At 40.5% G+C, this 18492-nt stretch overlaps 1 protein-coding gene across 1 annotated transcript in view; it reads right to left on the minus strand.

The window, feature by feature from the left end:
- Positions 1-18492, minus strand: part of CORIN (corin, serine peptidase) — a 118052-nt gene that overhangs the window by 84040 nt on the left and 15520 nt on the right. Inside the window, exons 2-4 of the mRNA XM_081959718.1 lie at positions 15184-15328; positions 12513-12890; positions 3491-3701 (exon numbers count right to left, since the gene is read on the minus strand). Of these exons, the coding sequence (XP_081815844.1) occupies positions 3491-3701; positions 12513-12890; positions 15184-15328 (734 nt within the window). The remainder of the gene's footprint in view (positions 1-3490; positions 3702-12512; positions 12891-15183; positions 15329-18492) is intronic.

Below are 18492 nucleotides of genomic sequence, written 5' to 3' on the forward strand. Positions count from 1 at the left end.
CCCCGATAGGAGCCATAGGGGAGGAAGGGACAGAAAACAAAGGAAGGGAAGAGATGCTGTTACTGCTGCTACATCATCTTTTCCTCAGTTGTCACTTCATATTTAAGCGATTGTTCTGTCAGTAGCAGCCCCCTCTGGCTCTCCTCAATTAGAGAGATACTTTTTGCTGATGTTTAAGATGAGGTGAGGCTTGTGGAGCTTAAACTTCATAGACACAGAAAGAGAGAGTGGGGGAGAGAGGGGGAGGGGGGAGTGTGTTTTCTCACTTTCTCCCACCTGCCCTTAATTTTCACAGCTGCAGATGTGGAATGTTGGGACTCAGAGTTTTAACTCTGTCACTTCTGTCTTTATTTAAATCAGAGGTGCCAAACCCATGTCGTCACGTGACGTATTGCGACTCCCCCCCTTCACTAAACCGGGGGTAGGCGTGGCCAGGGCATGACGCATCCAGCCGACGGGTTTGACACCCCTGATCTAAATGAACATGTTTAATGGCTGATGACTGACTTACACCCACATCAGTGAGCCTGAAACACAAAGGCTGCTATGAGAGACAAGAATTGGTGTTCTGGGAGGATATCATCCCAAGACAGAGCAACAAGAAGTCACAATTTACACACACACACACACACACACACACACACACACAGAGTCTCTGCATGACAAATATGCAGCAACCCCACATCTATACCCCGGGAGGTTAGCTCCAGTGAATTCAGATGCACAACTTTGGATAATATCCAAATACAGTGGTGCCTTGGTACTCGTCATTCATTGGTTCTGGGAGGCGCAATGAATACCAAAAACACTGAGTACCAAACAAAATTTTTCCCATAAGGAATAATGTAGTGAGTCACAAGGCAGCTAACACGGAGATGTTTTAGCTTGTGTGTTCAGTACCAAACAAAGGACGAATACCAAGACAAAATTTTTGTCTGGAGATACATTGAGTGCCAAATTCAATGGGTTTCAAAGTGGCTGGGTACCAAGGTAGTCCTGTAAATGCAGAATTGTACTTAACTTCTCTGTGCAATCAGGGGGATTGCACTGCGGAACTTTCTATTAAGTAATCATATAAAAACAAATAATTGTATTGTAAGGTTTGAGAATATATTGAGACCCATAGAAGTTTGAGAACACAAGTCACAATGAGCCAAACATAAGACTTAAACAGAGGCTTGAATAACAATCAGTGTTTAATCTTTGATCAAAGTTTAATGACATGATGGTCAGTTGTTCCCAACATACCCCAAGGATACGCAGGGAAGAACTACCCTTCAGAGAAGGTGTAGCTCCTTTTTATACAGTTAGAAACATAATCACTAGCCTTATCAACTTTCCTGTCCCACGATTGGCCATTGGGCCCCCTGTTGTGAAGGGCACAGATCAAAGGTGAGATACGTTCTTAGGCAGAAGGGGGGACATATCAAAGGTGTCAGTTTTACAGCTCTTTACAGACCCTAATAGCAGTGCCACAGGAAGTCAGTTGCAGGAAACAAAAGGCACTTACAGCATGCAAGCATATACATTACAAATACAAGGCATAATATTTGTGTGTTACAGAAAACAAATGTTTCTACCAACAAGTTTGTATCCTTATTACTATTCCCCTTCGGTATAAAGACATTATTTGTGAATCGGTGCCAACTGTGTTGCATACAAGCAAGTACAGGTAGTCCTCAATTTATGGCCACAATGGAGCCCCAAATTTCTGTTGTTAAGTGAAGCATTGGTTAAGTGAGTTTTGCCCCATTTTATGACCTTTCTTGCCAAAGTGGTTAAGTGGAGCACTGCTGTTGATAAGTTAGCAGTTGTTAAGTGAATCTGGTTTCCCTATTGCAGGGGTGTCCAAACTTCTGGGAGTTTGGAATTCTGGGAGTTGAAGTCCACAAGTCTTAAAGTTGCCAAGTTTGGACACCGCTGCCCTATTGCCTTTGCTTGTCAGGTCACAAAAAGTGATCACATGACCTTGGGACACAACAATGGTCATAAATAAGAACCCGTTGCCAAGCATCTAAATTTTGATCAAAAAGCTATGGGGATGCTGCAAAAGTTGAACTGTGACAAACTGTCTTAAGTCACTTTTTTCAGTGCCATTGTAACTTTGAACAGTAACTAAATGAACTGTTCCAAGTCGAGAACTACCTGAATGTTTTTTTGGAGCTGCACTAAAACAGTTTCCATAACAGTCCAATTTCAGGTACTTTCTTGCCTTCTGCAAGCATTCTCTGCATTCCCAGAACCCTTCTCTCCCTGTTGGAGACTGATAATGCCTTATGCTTTGCCACTACCGTGTTTCCCCGAAAATAAGACAGGGACTTATTTTCTTTTGACCCCTGAAATAAGCGCTTGGCCTGGTATTCGGGGAGGTGTTATTATTTTTGAGGTGCTGGAGGCGGCGAGCGTGGTCACCTCATGGCTGCTGCTGTGTTGCAATATTTTCCGGGAGGGCTTTATTTTAGCACATGCGCTCAAAAGTCTGATTGGGCTTATTATCCAGGAAGGTCTTATTTTCGGGGAAACATGGTACTTGGACCACACTAGGACAATGATAGAAATTGCCTATCAATTCTGCAGTATGTGGGCTTGTATTTATTTTTTATTCTGAATTTGTTTCCTGAACTTGGCAGGCTAAGTAATCCTGCGATTAGCACTAATGTAAGAATGTGAACACTCTGAAGTGTAGCTTATTAAAGGTGCAATAATTCCATCCCACTATAAAACAGCTAATTCAGATAGCATATAATACACTGAAACTGAAGACAAAGATTTCAATAGCCTTTTTCAAAATGCCACGTTATTCATTCTGCCTTCAAATTAAATGGGGATTAGAAACATCTGTGCCAAAATCATAACCCGTAATCCCTAATAAGATTAGTCAACAAACTTGCTTTATTCAGGGTAGTACAATACTAAAGGTAAAGGTAAAGATTCCCCTCGCACATATGTGCTAGTCGTTCCCAACTCTAGGGGGTGGTGCTCATCTCTGTTTCTAAGCCAAAGAGCCAGCGCTGTCCGAAGATGTCTCTGTGGTCATGTGGCCAGCATGACTAAATGCCGAAGGCACACGGAACGCTGTTACCTTCCCACTAAAGGTGGTTCCTATTTTTTCTACTTGCATTTTTACGTGCTTTCGAACTGCTAGGTTGGCAGAAGCTGGGACAAGTTACGCCGTTATGCTCACGCCGTTATGCAACCCTAGGAATTTGAACTGTCGAATTGCTGACCTTTCTGATCGACAACCTCGGCATCTTAGCCACTGAGCCACCACGTCCCACTAGTACCATACTATAAATAGTTTTTTAAAAAAACAAATAGACATATTATATATACTCCTTGCTGCTATTTTTTTTCTGATAATCTTCTGGTATAAACAGTATATGGTATAAACAGTCTTAGCTGTGAGTTTCCTGTGAGGTTGTAAAACTTAACACTTACTCCACTGCCATCATTAATCTTTAATCGCTAACTAGCTTTGCTTCCCAAATACCTGTTGACACCATCGCTGATGCACTGAGGAAGAGCAAGGCTACATCCAAACAGCATAATGTGTTGATAACAGCCGAGGCGTTTGAGATAACCAAAGAACTTGAGAAATTTTTCCATTTCAATGCTTCTCACAATGGAAAGAACTGATCTTAGAGTAGTCTGGTTATATGGCAGCATTTCACATTGGCTGTAGTTGATGTTTATGCACAAACCTGCAAAATAAGAACATATTTGTGATAGATACTAAGAGCAAGGGTCTACTAAAAGTCACAAGGGCCTACTAAAAGTGTAGAGAAGAGCAATGAAGATGATTAGGGGACTGGAGGCTAAAACATTTGAGGAACAGTTGCAGGAACTGGGCATGGCTAGTTTAATGAAAAGAAGGACTAGGGGAGACATGATAGCAGTCTTCCAATATCTCAGGGGCTGCCACAAAGAAGAGGGAGTCAAGCTATTCTCCAAAGCACTTGAGATCAGGACAAGAAGCAATGGGTGGAAACTAATCAAGGAGGGAAGCAACTTAGAACTGAGGAGAAATTTCCTGACAGAACAATTAATCAGTGGAACAACTTGCCTCCAGAAGTTGTGAATGCTCCAACACTGGGAATTTTCAAGATGTTGGATAAACATCTGTCTGAAATGGTATAGGGTTTCCTGCCTATGCAGGGGGTTGGACTAGAAGACCTCCAAGGTCCCTTCCAACTGTTATTCTATTCTAAACTAGGCAGTTCAAAATATATGAAGCAGCCCTCTTAACTATGATGCTATCCTTTCCCCCAGAAAGGGGAATACTCCCCTTTCCCCTTGTAGTGGGAAATCTAGTTCAAAATCCAACAAAAAATAATAATTTTCTTGTACAGTTCTATCAATTTTCACCCAGAAAATAAAGTCCTGTTAAATTTAATTGTCCTAAGTAAGCTATAAAAAGATTGTGATTTTAGTTTAACTAGAAACATTTGATACTTGTGAAGGAAGTTAGCCCCCCCCCCCCCCCCCCGCTCTGCTAGAAAAATGAAATATACTAAGAAATATTAAAAAGGCAGAATATTAGATTTCCCTGGATGTAAAATGGAGAAACATGTGTTTGGGCAGGAAAGAGACTCACTCTTAATATCCCCCACCCCCGCAACCTTTGTCAATGGGCCATTAAGCCCTGAGCCAGTCTATTCTACATAACAAAGATCCATCCCCTTCAGGCAGAGCCATTTCATTGCCCTTCATTGCACCACCCACCAGGTTTCAACCAAACCTATCACATAGACCACCTACAAAGCTAGCTATGACCTCTGACAGCAACCAATCGGGATACTCTTCCTGTGCCCCAGGAAGCTCAAAGCCGAGAGAGGGCATAAAACCCAGGGACTCTCAGCATCTCGGCCCTTTTTACCCAGGAGCTCCAAGGCATGTGATCCTGTCCACCATTAAACCATCTTTCCAAGCAGCCTCCATGAATCCAGTGTCTTCTTCCCCAGTTGGAACTGAACCCAGAGGGACATTTCTTCCAACACTTGCAAGAGTTCTTTTTAAACCTTATTTAGAGTGAGATGTTTTAAAGAAACTACCAATGTTTATATCTAGTCCTCTTCCTCATATCCCTCCATTTATTCACAAGTTTGCATGTAGTTTTTTGAACAGACTGCTTTATGATTGTTTTGCATTAACACATGAATAACGTTTATTTAAATGTTAATATTAATGTTTAATATTTTATGTCTAACATGCTTTAAAGTTTAAATTCAGGGACTGCACCTTGTTCTATAAACCTTCCTCCACTCATTGCTTAATAATATATTTCTTTTTAAAAAAAATAAATTTCATTCACAAACATTTTTTTTTGAAAAACAATGCATTGTCAGAGTATACCATTTATAAATAAAAAAGACCCAAAATTAATAGTGGTGTTAAACATTGACATACAAGCTAATAACAATAATAATGATATAGTAACGATAGTAATATTATTACCAAAAATCTTATAGCTAAGTTTCTTCTTACATTAAAATATTTACATTTTGGTTGATTATTGTAATTGTGATTATTTACCTTGCTAACATTTATGATCTTACTTTTCTCTAATTCCTACCTCTTGCTTCGATCCATTCATGGAATGTATTCCAAATCATATAATATTCTGTGTAATAATATATTTCTAATAAATTTACTTAGGATCCTTCATCCAGAAAAGCTAGAAGGTCAAGGAATGCAAAGCGTTTGGATTATAGAAGGTGAGAATCTAAATTCGGGAGATTTTTCCTTGTATAGCTTTTGGAAAACTGTATACCCATCTTGTGGACCCAGGACACATACAGACAACCACTAGATAAGGGGACAAAAGGGGAATTCATCACATTTGCAAATGACACCAAGCTGGGGGAATAGGCAACACTTTAAAAGATAGGCTCAAGTTCCAGAAGGATGTTGACAGATTTGAATACTAGGCTCTATCCAACAAAATGCAATGATATGGTGAGAAAATAAGGGAAAACCAAGTGCCAAGAAATACCACATTTTTCGGAGTATAAGAAGCACCAAGGTTTTGAAGAGGCAAATTAAAAAAAAAGTTCTTTGTACTCTGCAGACCTCCCAAAAACGGTCCATTTTTCGCAAAAATGGCCCCTTTTTTTTAAAGGGCCTTTAGGAGGCTTGTAGAGTGCTCCTCGGGGGGTGGGGGCTCCTAAAAACAAGCAAAAAACGACCCGTTTTTCACAAAAGGGCCCGTTTCTTGTCAAAAAAAAAGGGCATGCATAGCCTTTAGGAGGCTTATAGAGTGCTCCTCGACGCTGGGGGGAGGGCAAAATTGAGCAAAAAAACAGCCCATTTTTCGCTCATTTCTGTCCGTCCCCCCCCCCCAGCACCCAGGAGCTCTCTGAAAGCCTCCTAAAGGCTATGCACGGCCATTTTGGTGAAGGGGACGGGGTTTCGGGAGGCAAAAAATGCTGTATTCAGTGAATAAGACGCACCCAGATTTTCAGCCTCTTTTTTGAGGGAAAACGGCGTGTCTTATACTCCGAAAAATATGGTATAACATAAACTGTTTCAACTTCTTCCCTCAAGAGGACGTTATAGGGCTCGCGAGCCATCACCCAGCTCAGCTCCACCCTGCAAGTGCGCACACCTCCTGCTAGCCAGCTGGTGTCCGGGTGCCTGCCCTGCTTGCGCAGGGTGTATGCGGGAGACACGCTTGCATGCCTGTGGGCGTGGCAAATTCCTTGTGTGTCCAATCACACATAGCCAATAAAGAATTCTATCTATCCACGGTCCTTTCTAACTGTTATTCTACTCCTGCTGCAACAGTTACCTTACAGGTCCTCCTCATAGCCGCGTCACGTGACGTATTGGGACTTTGACAGCCCTGCCCTACAGCCTGGATTGGAGAAAATCTTTATTTGCATAAACATTTCAGTTAGTTTGTTAAAAACAATAATGCTACTATATTTTATAACTCTGCCAAGTAGATCAAGATAGCATGAGTCAAGGAGTCCACAATGTATTAAAGAGTACACTGCAGAATAGATGCAGAATAAGATACCGTTTAATGTACCACAAATTTGCAGGTCTGTCATTGCTTCTTCCTTAAATAAGGGAGAAGTTATTTAATGTACTTTTAGCTATAATATTGGAAATTAGCCCTTATAGACACAAGGAAACATTAAAGTAATAAAACTCAACAGCTGTAATTTGAATTACTAAAGGTAACCACCTAAAACCCGTTCCATAAATAATATAATGAATGATGGGATCATATTCAATGTATGCTATCACATCCGTTTATGAATTGTTTTAATGTGATAATGTTACTTAAGGAATATATTTTGCAGTGTACTTTATGTATGTCTCTTCATATTTGAATCACTGCAGTGAATACATTTCCACCAGATGTCTGTCTTGTTGGAAGAAAGAAAATTAAAAAAAACAAAATACAAGAGCCTAATACTTTTCGTACACGAAAAATAAAGTCTGCAGAAGGAAACTGTTTGACACAGTCTGAGTCCATAACTTGGTTTAATCAAAACAATATCCACTATAGAAGTTCAAGAGCAAAACTGGATAAACTTTCCCCTAGGACTTCTTTGATCCCAGTTGGAGCAAAAGAATATAGAAATGTTCTCAATGGAAAAAAAATATTGCCATGAGGTCTATTATTTTGTTTAGTTTTGTGCCAAAAGAAGATAACTATTCTCAAAGTAGCTAGGCCTTTCAACCAAGAACAAAATAATCATTTACTATAAATGCATTATTTATGGACCACCCTGAATATCTATAGTAGTAGTCTTAGTAGCTACTCCTAGTAGCTATAGTAATCTTAGTATAAAATGAAATTCAATGGTGAAAAGAGTAAGGTTCTACATTTCTACATTTAGGCAAGAAAATGAAATACGCAGGTATAGTATAGGTGGTACCTTGCTCAATAATAGTGAGAGGGATCTTGGAGTCCTAGTGAACAACCATTTAAATATGAGCCAGCAGTGTGCAGCAGCTGCCAAAAAAGCCAACACAGTTCTAGGCTGCATCAACAGAGGGATAGAATCAACATCCTGTGAAGTGTTAATCCCACTTTATAAATGCCTTGGTAAGGCCACACTGGGAATACTGCATCCAGTTTTGGTCGCCACGATGTAGAAAAGATGTGGAGACTCTAGAAAGAGTGCAGAGAAGGGCAACAAAGATGATTAGGAGACTGGAGACTAAAACATATGAAGAACGGTTGCAGGAACTGGGTATGTCTAATGTAATGAAAAGAAGGACTAGGGGAGACATGATAGCATTGTTCCAATATCTCAGAGGTTGCCACAAAGAAGAGGGAGTCAAACTATTCTCCAAGGCACCTGAGGGTAGAACAAGAAGCAGTGGGTGGAAACTAAGCAAGGAGAGAAGCAACTTAGAACTGAGGAGAAACTTCCTGACCGTTAGAACAATTAATCAGTGGAACAACTTGCCTCCAGAAGTTGGATGATGTTGGATAACCATTTGTCTGAAGTGGTGTAGGGTTTCCTGCCTAAGCAGGGGGTTGGACTAGAAGACTTGCAACGTCCCTTCCAACTCTGCTATTCTATTCTAAGAGAGTTAAGTAAGAAGTTTATTCTTGTACTCAACAATGTGACAAGATTTGGGGGGGTCAATTTCATGTCATTATGAGTAAAGCTGGAAATATTTTTTAAAAACCTGCAACTTCATATAACGGTAATGAATTATAGATGATTATTATCTGTTGTTTAATTAATTGCCCATGCATGTGATTCAAAGGAATGCCAAGCATATTATATGTAAAACTGAAATTATACGTGATTGAGTCAGCAGGCATTAGCAAAACAATATATAAGAATTATTTTCCATAATGATTTTCCAGTCAGATACAAACTTATTAGGTTAATTTTGGGGTGTGATCAAATGCAAAATTTTCTGGCCTTCTGAATAAGCCAGAAAAGGCCGGAGTCATATATTGTGGTATTGTGACAAACTATGGCACACAAACCACAATAGGTTTTTTTTTTTTTTTGCGTAACACATTTAAGTCCAAAACAAACATACCTCCTTATGTTTTAAATTAGAACCATATGTGAACTCAATCTACATCTTAAAAATGAATACAGTGTTAAATAAAATAAAGAGCTTTGTGGCATTACCATCCTTATGGTTTATTTCTGGTCAACCAAACCAATTTCATGGTAATTGAAAAACCATCAACACTAACTAGCCATCAGGAAACACGATGAAAACTCCTTACTTGCACAACACATGGACAAATTGAACCATTGTTTCAACAGTGAGCCTCCGAGGCCAACTTAACTCCAAAAATGTTAGAGAATTCCTGGAAGCTTGGCCCTCAGACATATCAGTCATAAACAGGCACACAGAAATAAATGACATCTACATAACATTCAGAAGTGACCATCAAAATACCACAACACCTCCCAACCAACAATCAACACTCAGCGGAGATCAGGGGTGAAATCCAGCAGGTTCTGATAGGTTCTGGAGAACTGGTAGCAGAAATTTTGAGTAGTTCGGAGAACCGGCAAATATTACCTCTGGCTGGCCCCAGAGTGGGGTGGGAATGGAGATTTTGCAGTATCCACGCCCACAGAACCAGTAGTAAAAAAAATCTGAATTTCACCACTGGCGGAGATTAACACTGAGCAGTAAATGATACCCCAATTAAGGGACTACCAACTCAGTAAACACCAATTTACTCAAGGAATTACCCCCACCAACCCTGACAGGAAAACCCACCTACAAGTAAACAAGGAGCAAACTCCTTCTAGCATGGGTATTACCTAATAGTTGGATATGAAATGTGTGCAAGAGAACTTTTCTCATGCAGAGCACCCCAAGGACCTCACCATTCAATCCCTGAGCTATAAATATTCTTCTGGGACTACTGACCCTACTCATAGCTACAACCCATAGTTACAACCGCCATACACTGTCTTATGTGCCATCATGTGAGGACATTTTGGGCATTTGCCAACTGGCTCAACTTTATAGCCATTTGCAGTGTGCCCTGTGGTCACATGACTATGATTTGGGGGGGGGGCAGTTACCACCATTTATTTCTGGTTTCTGGCAACAAAATATTTATTTGAGAAAAAGGACAGAAGTCAACGCCTTTTCTTTCTTTTCCCCTTCTTTTCTGCACTTTGCCCTTCCCTTTTCCCTCCCCTGTTTTTCCTACTACTTGTTTTTGTATTTTTGTCCTTTATACTATTAAGCAGGGGTGTCGAAAGTTGGCAACTTTAAGACTTGTGGACTTCAACTCCCAGAATTCCCCAGCCAGCTCTGCTCTGCTGGCTGGGGAATTCTGGGAGTTGAAGTCCACAAGTCTTAAAGTTGCCAACTTTGGACACCCCTGCTATAAACTAATAAAAAATAAAAACACGAGAGAAAATGGATTTACTTCATTACTATTGCGTTCATTTAACTATCATAAGAAGAAAAAAAGCTATTTCAAATCCCTTCACATAATGCCTCAACTTACAACCGCAAAGCCTTTATAACCATAATGAAAGTTGATTCAATTAAAGTTGTAAAGTTGTAAATTGAGGATTATCTGTTCAAGGTTTCTAGCTGGTCAGCAGAGCTCAGTTTTTGCATCCTGCCTGCTTTTGATCAGCTATTTGCAACACTTTAATATATTTGATACATCCATTTCCAGATTTCTACTTTTTTCTGTGTTGCTTTGTAGAAACTCTCGATGTCTGTTACTGTTGTCGAACAGTACTAAGAAATGCTATACAAAGAAATCAAAGTAACAAGGACAATTTCTTTTAATGGTATTTTCCAAAAGAAAGTACTAAGTTTTATTCCGTTTTTTTGTTCTTTTTGACTTTTTTCAGAGCAGTTCTCAAAATCCATGTATGAATGTGGACACAAGCATGAAAACATGCCCTAGTCCCATGAGGGCAAACCTGGTGTGCCAGAGGTGGCACGCAGAGCCCTCTCTGTGCGCATGCGTGTCATTGCCAGCTGCTCTTCGGGTTTCCAGCATGCACATGCACAGCCGGTCTTTGCAGGCACTGGAGCGCGGAAAACGGCCAGAAAACGGAGCCAGAACCAGCCAAAAACCAGGCTGTTTCCTGGGCTGTTTTTCAGGCCATTTGGGGGGCATTTTTCAGGCCATAAACAGCCTGAAAAACAGCCAAAAGCAGGCATACATGCACAGGCCAGCTGGTCTTTGGGTTTCTACAACTCCAGACTAGTTGGCTGGCGTGCATGCGCATGCCGGAAACCCAAAGACCAGGATGTGCACTGACCATTTGGTCTTGGGGTTTCTGGTGCTGAGGCGCATGCACATGTGCGCACTTTCCGGTTTGGCTGCTTGGTGCCGAAAAGGTTCGCCATCACTGCCCTAGTCTTATGCCAAAATGAAGGCGATCGACTGCTAGAAGAAAATTGCTATTTCAAACATACATACTTCTGCTAAAGTTCAGTTTAAAAACAATATAGCTTCTTTCAATTAGAGCTAAATGCTATAAATAAATGCTAGAGTTAAATGCTATAGGGCAGGGGTGTCCAAACTTGGCAACTTTAAGACTTGTGGACTTCAACTCCCAGAATTCCCCAGCCAGCTCTGCTGGCTGGGGAATTCTGGGAGTTGAAGTCCACAAGTCTTAAAGTTGCCAAGTTTGGACACCCCTGCTATAGGGCATTGCATGCCAAAACAACTAGACACAGTTCCTCCCCCCCCCCCCCCCATGCCATCACTCTGCTAAACAACTAATTCCCACAACATTGTCAAACTACCTACTAGGGCTAAATTACTATTATCCTTCTCACCTTTCCGATCATCTTTTTCCTTATCTTCTTATGACTACAACTTTGTTGCTTGTATCTTACGATTTATATTGTTTTATTTAGTATCCTAGTATGATTTGTGTTATTTGCTTATTTAGTATTTCATATGTATTACTTGGGTGTTGTAGCTTATGATTTGTGATGGATGTATTTTATGATTATAATCATGACTTATCACTTGTTGCTTGTATGTATATACTGAAAGCTTATGCACCGGAGACAGATTCCTTATGTCACTTGGCCAATAAAGAATTCTAATTCTAATTAGAGTTAAACGAGATTAATTATTTTGGAACTCTAGCCAATGAAGCCAGTCCCTTAAATAAACAGACAGTTTTAAGAAGTGAAGCAGCTGCCCTTTTCAAGTACAAGTTGCTTAATGTACTTTAACAAGCTTAGAGGTACTTCCTAAGCGACAGCATACCTCTGCTGTTGACTTTTCCAAAAATAAACAGCTTAGTCTGCTGTTGTCCTGGTTGGCATCTGCAACAGCTCACCTTTGCTTGTATAAACATGTTCCCAATAACAACTTAGGTATCTGGCTGTGAGGGACTCAACATTATTAAGTACCTTTTATCTAATTCAAATGAGGAAAGGGATGCTATGGAAACCATCTTTGCTAAGTACAGGTACAGTTGTCTAACAGATTACCTGCAAGCGTAAGGATGTTTCCAATCATCACACCACTTTTTTGTGCCTTAATTTAAGAATCCATATTAATATAAACTTACCTTTTTTCAAACCCACGTCTTGCACAGCGGGTGGTATTGTAGGTTTCACAGTAGGGTCAGAAAATGTCTTGCTCAGGACTTTGATGGATGGGTGAGTGGACCCCAGCTCCTCTTCCGCTGACCAGTTTCTATTGGTCAAAATCCTTTCATCCATAATATTAGTTTTCACTGATGAAGTTTCAGAGACAACCTGAGAGGTTCCTTTAAATATACTCATATTTGGGTGCATCGGGTTGAAATGAAAAGACTGATTCGTTGTCGAAGGGATCAGCTCTATTTTATTGTCCATTGATGGAACCACAACCGAATCACTCTTATTCATGTTAGGAAAATAAATGTCGCTTCCATTTGAATGAGGGCACTTTTTACCCAACAAATCTGCATTGGAAGAAAAATAATAAAGCATAATCAGCGTTTCTAAAATGTATATTAACTTCCAGGAAACATTCCATACACAACCTGTTCTATGAAAAAAGACAGTTGAAAGCTGCAATATTGGAAGGAGAAGATACATGTTTTATTTTCTTTTATTCTAATTTTAGCCATCAGAACAACTGGTTACCAATAATTTTCCATGTATTATTTACTTATCCAGTCTTCATCTAGCCAGTTGTACCTTTAAAAATGTACTTTAGGTAAAGGTAAAGGTTCCCTTTGCACATATGTGCTAGTCGTTCCCAACTCTAGAGGGCGGTGCTCATCGCCGTTTCAAAGCTGAAGAGCCAGTGCTGTCCAAAGATGTCTCCGTGGTCATGTGGCCAGCATGACTAAATGCCAAAGGCGCACAGAGAGCTGCTACCTTCCCACCAAAGGTGATCCCTATTTTTCTACTTGCATTTTTTCATGATTTTGAACTGCTACCCTGTTTCCCTGAAAATAAGACCTCCCTGGATAATAAGCCCAATCGAGCTTTTGAGCGTATGTGCTAAAATAAGCCCTCCCCTGAAAATAAACCCTCCCCAAAAAGTTTTTGCAGCACAGCAGCAGTCATGAGGTGACCACGCTTGCTGCTTCCTGCACCTCAAAAATAATAAGACCTCCCCGAAAATAAGGCCAAGCGCTTATTTTGGGGGGTCAAAAGAAAATAAGACCCTGTCTTATTTTCAGGGAAACACGGTAGGTTGGCAAAAGCTGGGACAAGTAACGGGAGCTCACTCCATCTAAGTGCTATTGCTATTCACCGAAGAAATATATCCCGGATAAAATACATATCAAAGATAATATATATCAACCATGCTATCTTTCTTTTATCACATTTCCTTGCCGTTTTGCTAATTTCTCCATATTATACCGCAAAAATATATATTAAGGAGGAAAGAATGGCCACCTCATGTCTTCAGACTGGTACAATCAACAGCCAGACAGATGCAACCATCCCAATCAGTCCAGGAAAACTGATGAGCACTAATTAATGAGTGCTAAATCTTGGCAACTTTAAGATATGGACTTCAACTCCCAGAATACCCCAACCAGCATATCTTAAAGTTGCCAAAGTTGAAAGACACTAAGATAAAGGATGATTTGACACAAGGTAAATGAATATTTCTGCTTCATGTAATTACAGTGGTACCTTGGTACTCAACAGCTTTGAAATTCATCGAATTTGGTACTCAGCGTATGTTGAGGCGAACATTTTGTCCAGGTACTCATTGTTCATTTGGTACTGGATGCACAAGCTGGAACCTGGCACTGTCAGCTGCCTTGTGACACTATATTATTTGTTATTTGTTTTGATACTCATCATTTTTGGTACTCATTGCGCCTCCCGGAACCAAATAACAATGAGCACTGAGAGGTACCACTCTATAGTAATTTAAAATTTCCTCCCCCGTTTCTCAAGAACCTGGAGGAGGCTGACTTAATAATTTTCAACAACAGCTACCCAGTGGAGAAAAAGCAGTGCCCCGAAATAAATTCCTTATTGGCCTTTAAGTATCCCTGGGAGCCTTGGGCATTTGCTCAGTCTACAGCAAAAACACAGAAACAGAATTTTTGCATTCTTCCCAAGAGCATTGCAACTGGAAGTGAAACAAGCTAGTGCTGTTAGCTACAGAATAATACTTGATTAATTCTTCATTCTCTCACTGTCCTTATACTGTGGATTTAGGAAATAATACTGTATATCACATTTTTCAGACACTCTTGAGTGAATACATCACACTAAGCCACAAATCATAGTTTACAAATGTATTTTTAGCCTAGGCCAGTGATGGCAAACCTTTTAGGCATAGAGTGCCTAAACCAGAAGGCGCACAGTGTCCAGCGTGCATACGCTGGAAACCCAATGTCTAGCTTGCCAGCGTGCAGGCGCGCCTCGGAAACCCGCCAACCAGCTGGCTGAGTTGGGGCCACAGCGTGTATCACTGAGATATATCAGTTGGTTACAACTCTCCTCCTCAATGTGCCAGCTTTTCAGAAGCTGTTAAAAAGAAACGATTCCAGCAAAGCTTTAATTTATGCAGATTGAAATGTAATGCAATTGCCTCTGAATGCAATTTCTTCAAGATAATGTAGCTCCAGCAAAGAGTTTGTTTTGCTTGCCTTTCAAGATGGAAATTAGTATCTGAGGGATGGCTTTCTTACACTGCAGAAAAACAAGCATATCATCATTTTGTGCAAACAAATGATTGATGAAGTTCAACGTCTTTTACTCAGCTTTTCCGATACTCACCCACGAATGAAAGAAGAATCGCAAATGCAAGTATAAGGGCGCAGATGCAAGGAATTAGTATCAGCAAGAAGAGCCTGAAGTATTTTGCGGAGGCCAGTTTCTGAGAACAACTATCCTCCATTTTATCTTCATCTGTTCCTGGAACCTGAAACAGAGAGAGACTGAAAGTTATCATTTTTTTAATAAAACCTTTTATTTTTCAATTTTAAAATACACACATTCTATCTTTCCTTAAGCAGCGTATCATCTGGGCGCAGATATTTCTGTGCAACATTATTCCATAAATTGTAATACATTATACAGTTAAACCATATTCATTTCTTTCTCTTCATTTGGTCACCACGATGTAAAAAAGATGTGGAGACTCTAGAAAGAGTGCAGAGAAGAGCAACAAAGATGATTAGGGGACTGGAGACTAAAACATATGAAGATTAGTTGCAAGAACTGGGTATGTCTAGCTTAAGAGAAAGAAGGACTACGGGAGACATGATAGCAGTGTTCCATTATCTCAGGGGTTGCCACAAAGAAGAGGGAGTCAAGCTATTCTCCAAGGCACCTGAGGGTAGAACAAGAAGCAATGGGTGGAAACTAATCAAGGAGAGAAGCAACTTAGAACTGAGGAGAAACTTCCTGACAGTTAGAACAATGAATCAGTGGAACAGCTTGCCTCCAGAAGTTGTGAATGCTTCAACACTGGAAGTCTTTAAGAAGATTTTGGATAGCCATTTGTCTGAATTGGTATAGGGTTTCCAGCCTAGGCAGGGGGTTGGACTAGAAGACCTCCAAGGTCCCTTCCAACTCTGCTATTGTATTGTATTGTATTGCATTGCATTGCATTGCATTGCATTGCATTGCATTGCATTGCATTGTATTGTATTTCTTTCTTGACATATCTTTTAGAGCAGTGATAGTGAACCTTTTTCTTACAGTGTGCCAAAATTGTGCGCACCCACTCAATCTCCCCACCCACCTGCATGTGAGTCACCCCCCCCCCCAGCGCATGCTCGTGTGACCCCTCCCCAGGCTCCAGAGGCTTTCCTGAAGCCTGGGAAGGGTGAAAATTGTGTCCCCTGGCCCTCCAGAAGGATGAAAAATCAGCTGGCCGGTGCATGCATGCGTGCCAGAGTTGACGGCTGGCGTGCCATCAAACATGGCTCTGCGTGCCATAGGTTTCCCATCATGTTTCTGCCGTAACTTCTAATATATACAATAATGACATTAATTATAATTATTTTCATCACACTAATGCTAACAGTTATCAGTTTGTTCTTATCTCTATCTTAAAACATTTTCTATTCTACTTTTTACCTTCTTCTTTTATTTCCAATTTCCTTTTTTGTTCTCTAACCATTGATAAAATGCCTCCCATATCATATAATAATCGGATCGTTCTTTTTCCTTAATTGCCAATGTTAGTCTACTCATTTCTGCACATTCTAATATTTTCCTAATCACCTTCTCTTTAGTTGGAATCTCTTCACTTTTCCATTATTGTGCAAATACAGTTCTAGCTGCGGTTGATATATGAATAATTAAATATGTATTCTGTTTATTATAAGTGTCAGGTAATATCCCCAACAAAAAATTTCTGGTTTTAACTCAATACGTTGCTTTATCATCTTTTCCAACCAAGACTTATAATTCTATTTGTACTCTGTAACAGAAAACTGCCACCAAAATATCAAAATATAGCATATTTTTCAGAGTATAAGACGCACCAAGATTTTTGAAGAGGAAAATAAAAAAAAAAGTTTTTGCACTCTGCAGACTTCCCAAAAACGCCCCCTTTTTTTTTTTTCAAAAAAAGGGCATGAATAGCCTTTAGGAGGCTTGTAGAGTGCTCCTGGGGGCTGTGGGGGGAAAATTGAGCAAAAAATGGCCTGTTTTTGCTCATTTCTGCCCTCCCCAGCCCCCAGGAGCATTCTGAAAGCCTCCTAAAGGCTATGCATGGCCATTTTGGTGAAGGGGCAGGGTTTCGGGAGGTAAAAAATGCTGCATTCAGTGTATAAGACGAACCCAGATTTTCAGCCCTTTTTTGAGGGGAAAAGGTGCATCTTATACTCAGAAAAATATGGTAATCAATTTTTTTTCCTAGCAGAAATGGCTGAGCCTGTAGGGTGAAAAGCTGGAGCTCTCAAACTCTCTTTGCCAGAAGACACTGACACAGGTAGTCCTCGACTTAACAATAGTTCATTTAATGACCCTTCCAAGTTACAACAACACTGAAAAAAGTGACTTATGACCACTTTTCGCACTTACGATCACTGCGGCATCCCCTTGGTCATGTGATCAAAATTCAGACCCCTGGCAACGGACTCATACTTATGAAGATTGCAGTGTCCCAGAGTCATCTGATCCCCTTTGCAACCTTCTTACAAGCAAAGTCAATGGGGAAGCCAAATACGCTTAGCAACCATGTTATTCACTAACTTAAGAACTGCAGTGATTCACTCAACAGCAGTGGCAAGAAAGGTCGTAAAATGGAGCAAAACTCGCTTAAGAAATGTCTCGCTTAGCCACAGAAAGTTTGGACTCAACTGTAGTCGTAAGTCAAGGACCGTCTGTACTCTGGTTCTGTCTTGGCATAGCAGCTTGGTAGCTCCCACTGCCACTACCAATCTTTCAGTAGGTGCCTCACAACATCCATCTTCTTTTCCCAAAAATACCATATTTTTCGGAGTATAAGACGCACCAAGGTTTTGAAGAGAAATTTTAAAAAAAGTTTTTGGACTTGCAGACCTCCCAAAAACGGTCCGATTTTCACAAAAATGGTCCAGTTTTTTTTTAAAAAAATGGGCATGAATAGCCCTTAGGAGGCTTGTAGAGTGTTCCTGGGAGGGGAGGGCAAAAATGAGCAAACAATAGTCCATTTTTCATGAAAACAGGCCCTGCAAATTTAGATCTGTCCAAGACTGAAATTAAAGTTACGTGTAAAGGTAAAAGTTCCTCTTGCACATATGTGCCCATATAGGCCTCACCAGCCACCTGCGGACACTTCGTGGACAGCCCCAAAACCTGTTAGATGTCAAGGTCTTCCTTCAACACGATGGACAAACACCATATGACTGAACTCCCTGACAAACATATTTTGCAACATGCTTCTCCTGCCAGACCTGAAGAGGTGGGTACGTCTAGTCGAGGAGAGGCAGACTCCTGAACAGCCCAGTCTTATGTTGTAGGAAGTTAGCCCAAATGTGGCCAATACAACAGTGAAGGCAGTTTGTAATTGAGATGGTTTGAAGTGGAACAAGGTGTTGGAAGAAATATCCATCTGGTTAAGTTCCAAGCTGGGAGAATGGAAGCATGGAG

This window comes from Natrix helvetica (genome assembly GCF_964273705.1).
Source record: "Natrix helvetica genome assembly, chromosome: 7".
NCBI classification, from domain to species: Eukaryota; Metazoa; Chordata; class Lepidosauria; order Squamata; family Natricidae; genus Natrix; species Natrix helvetica.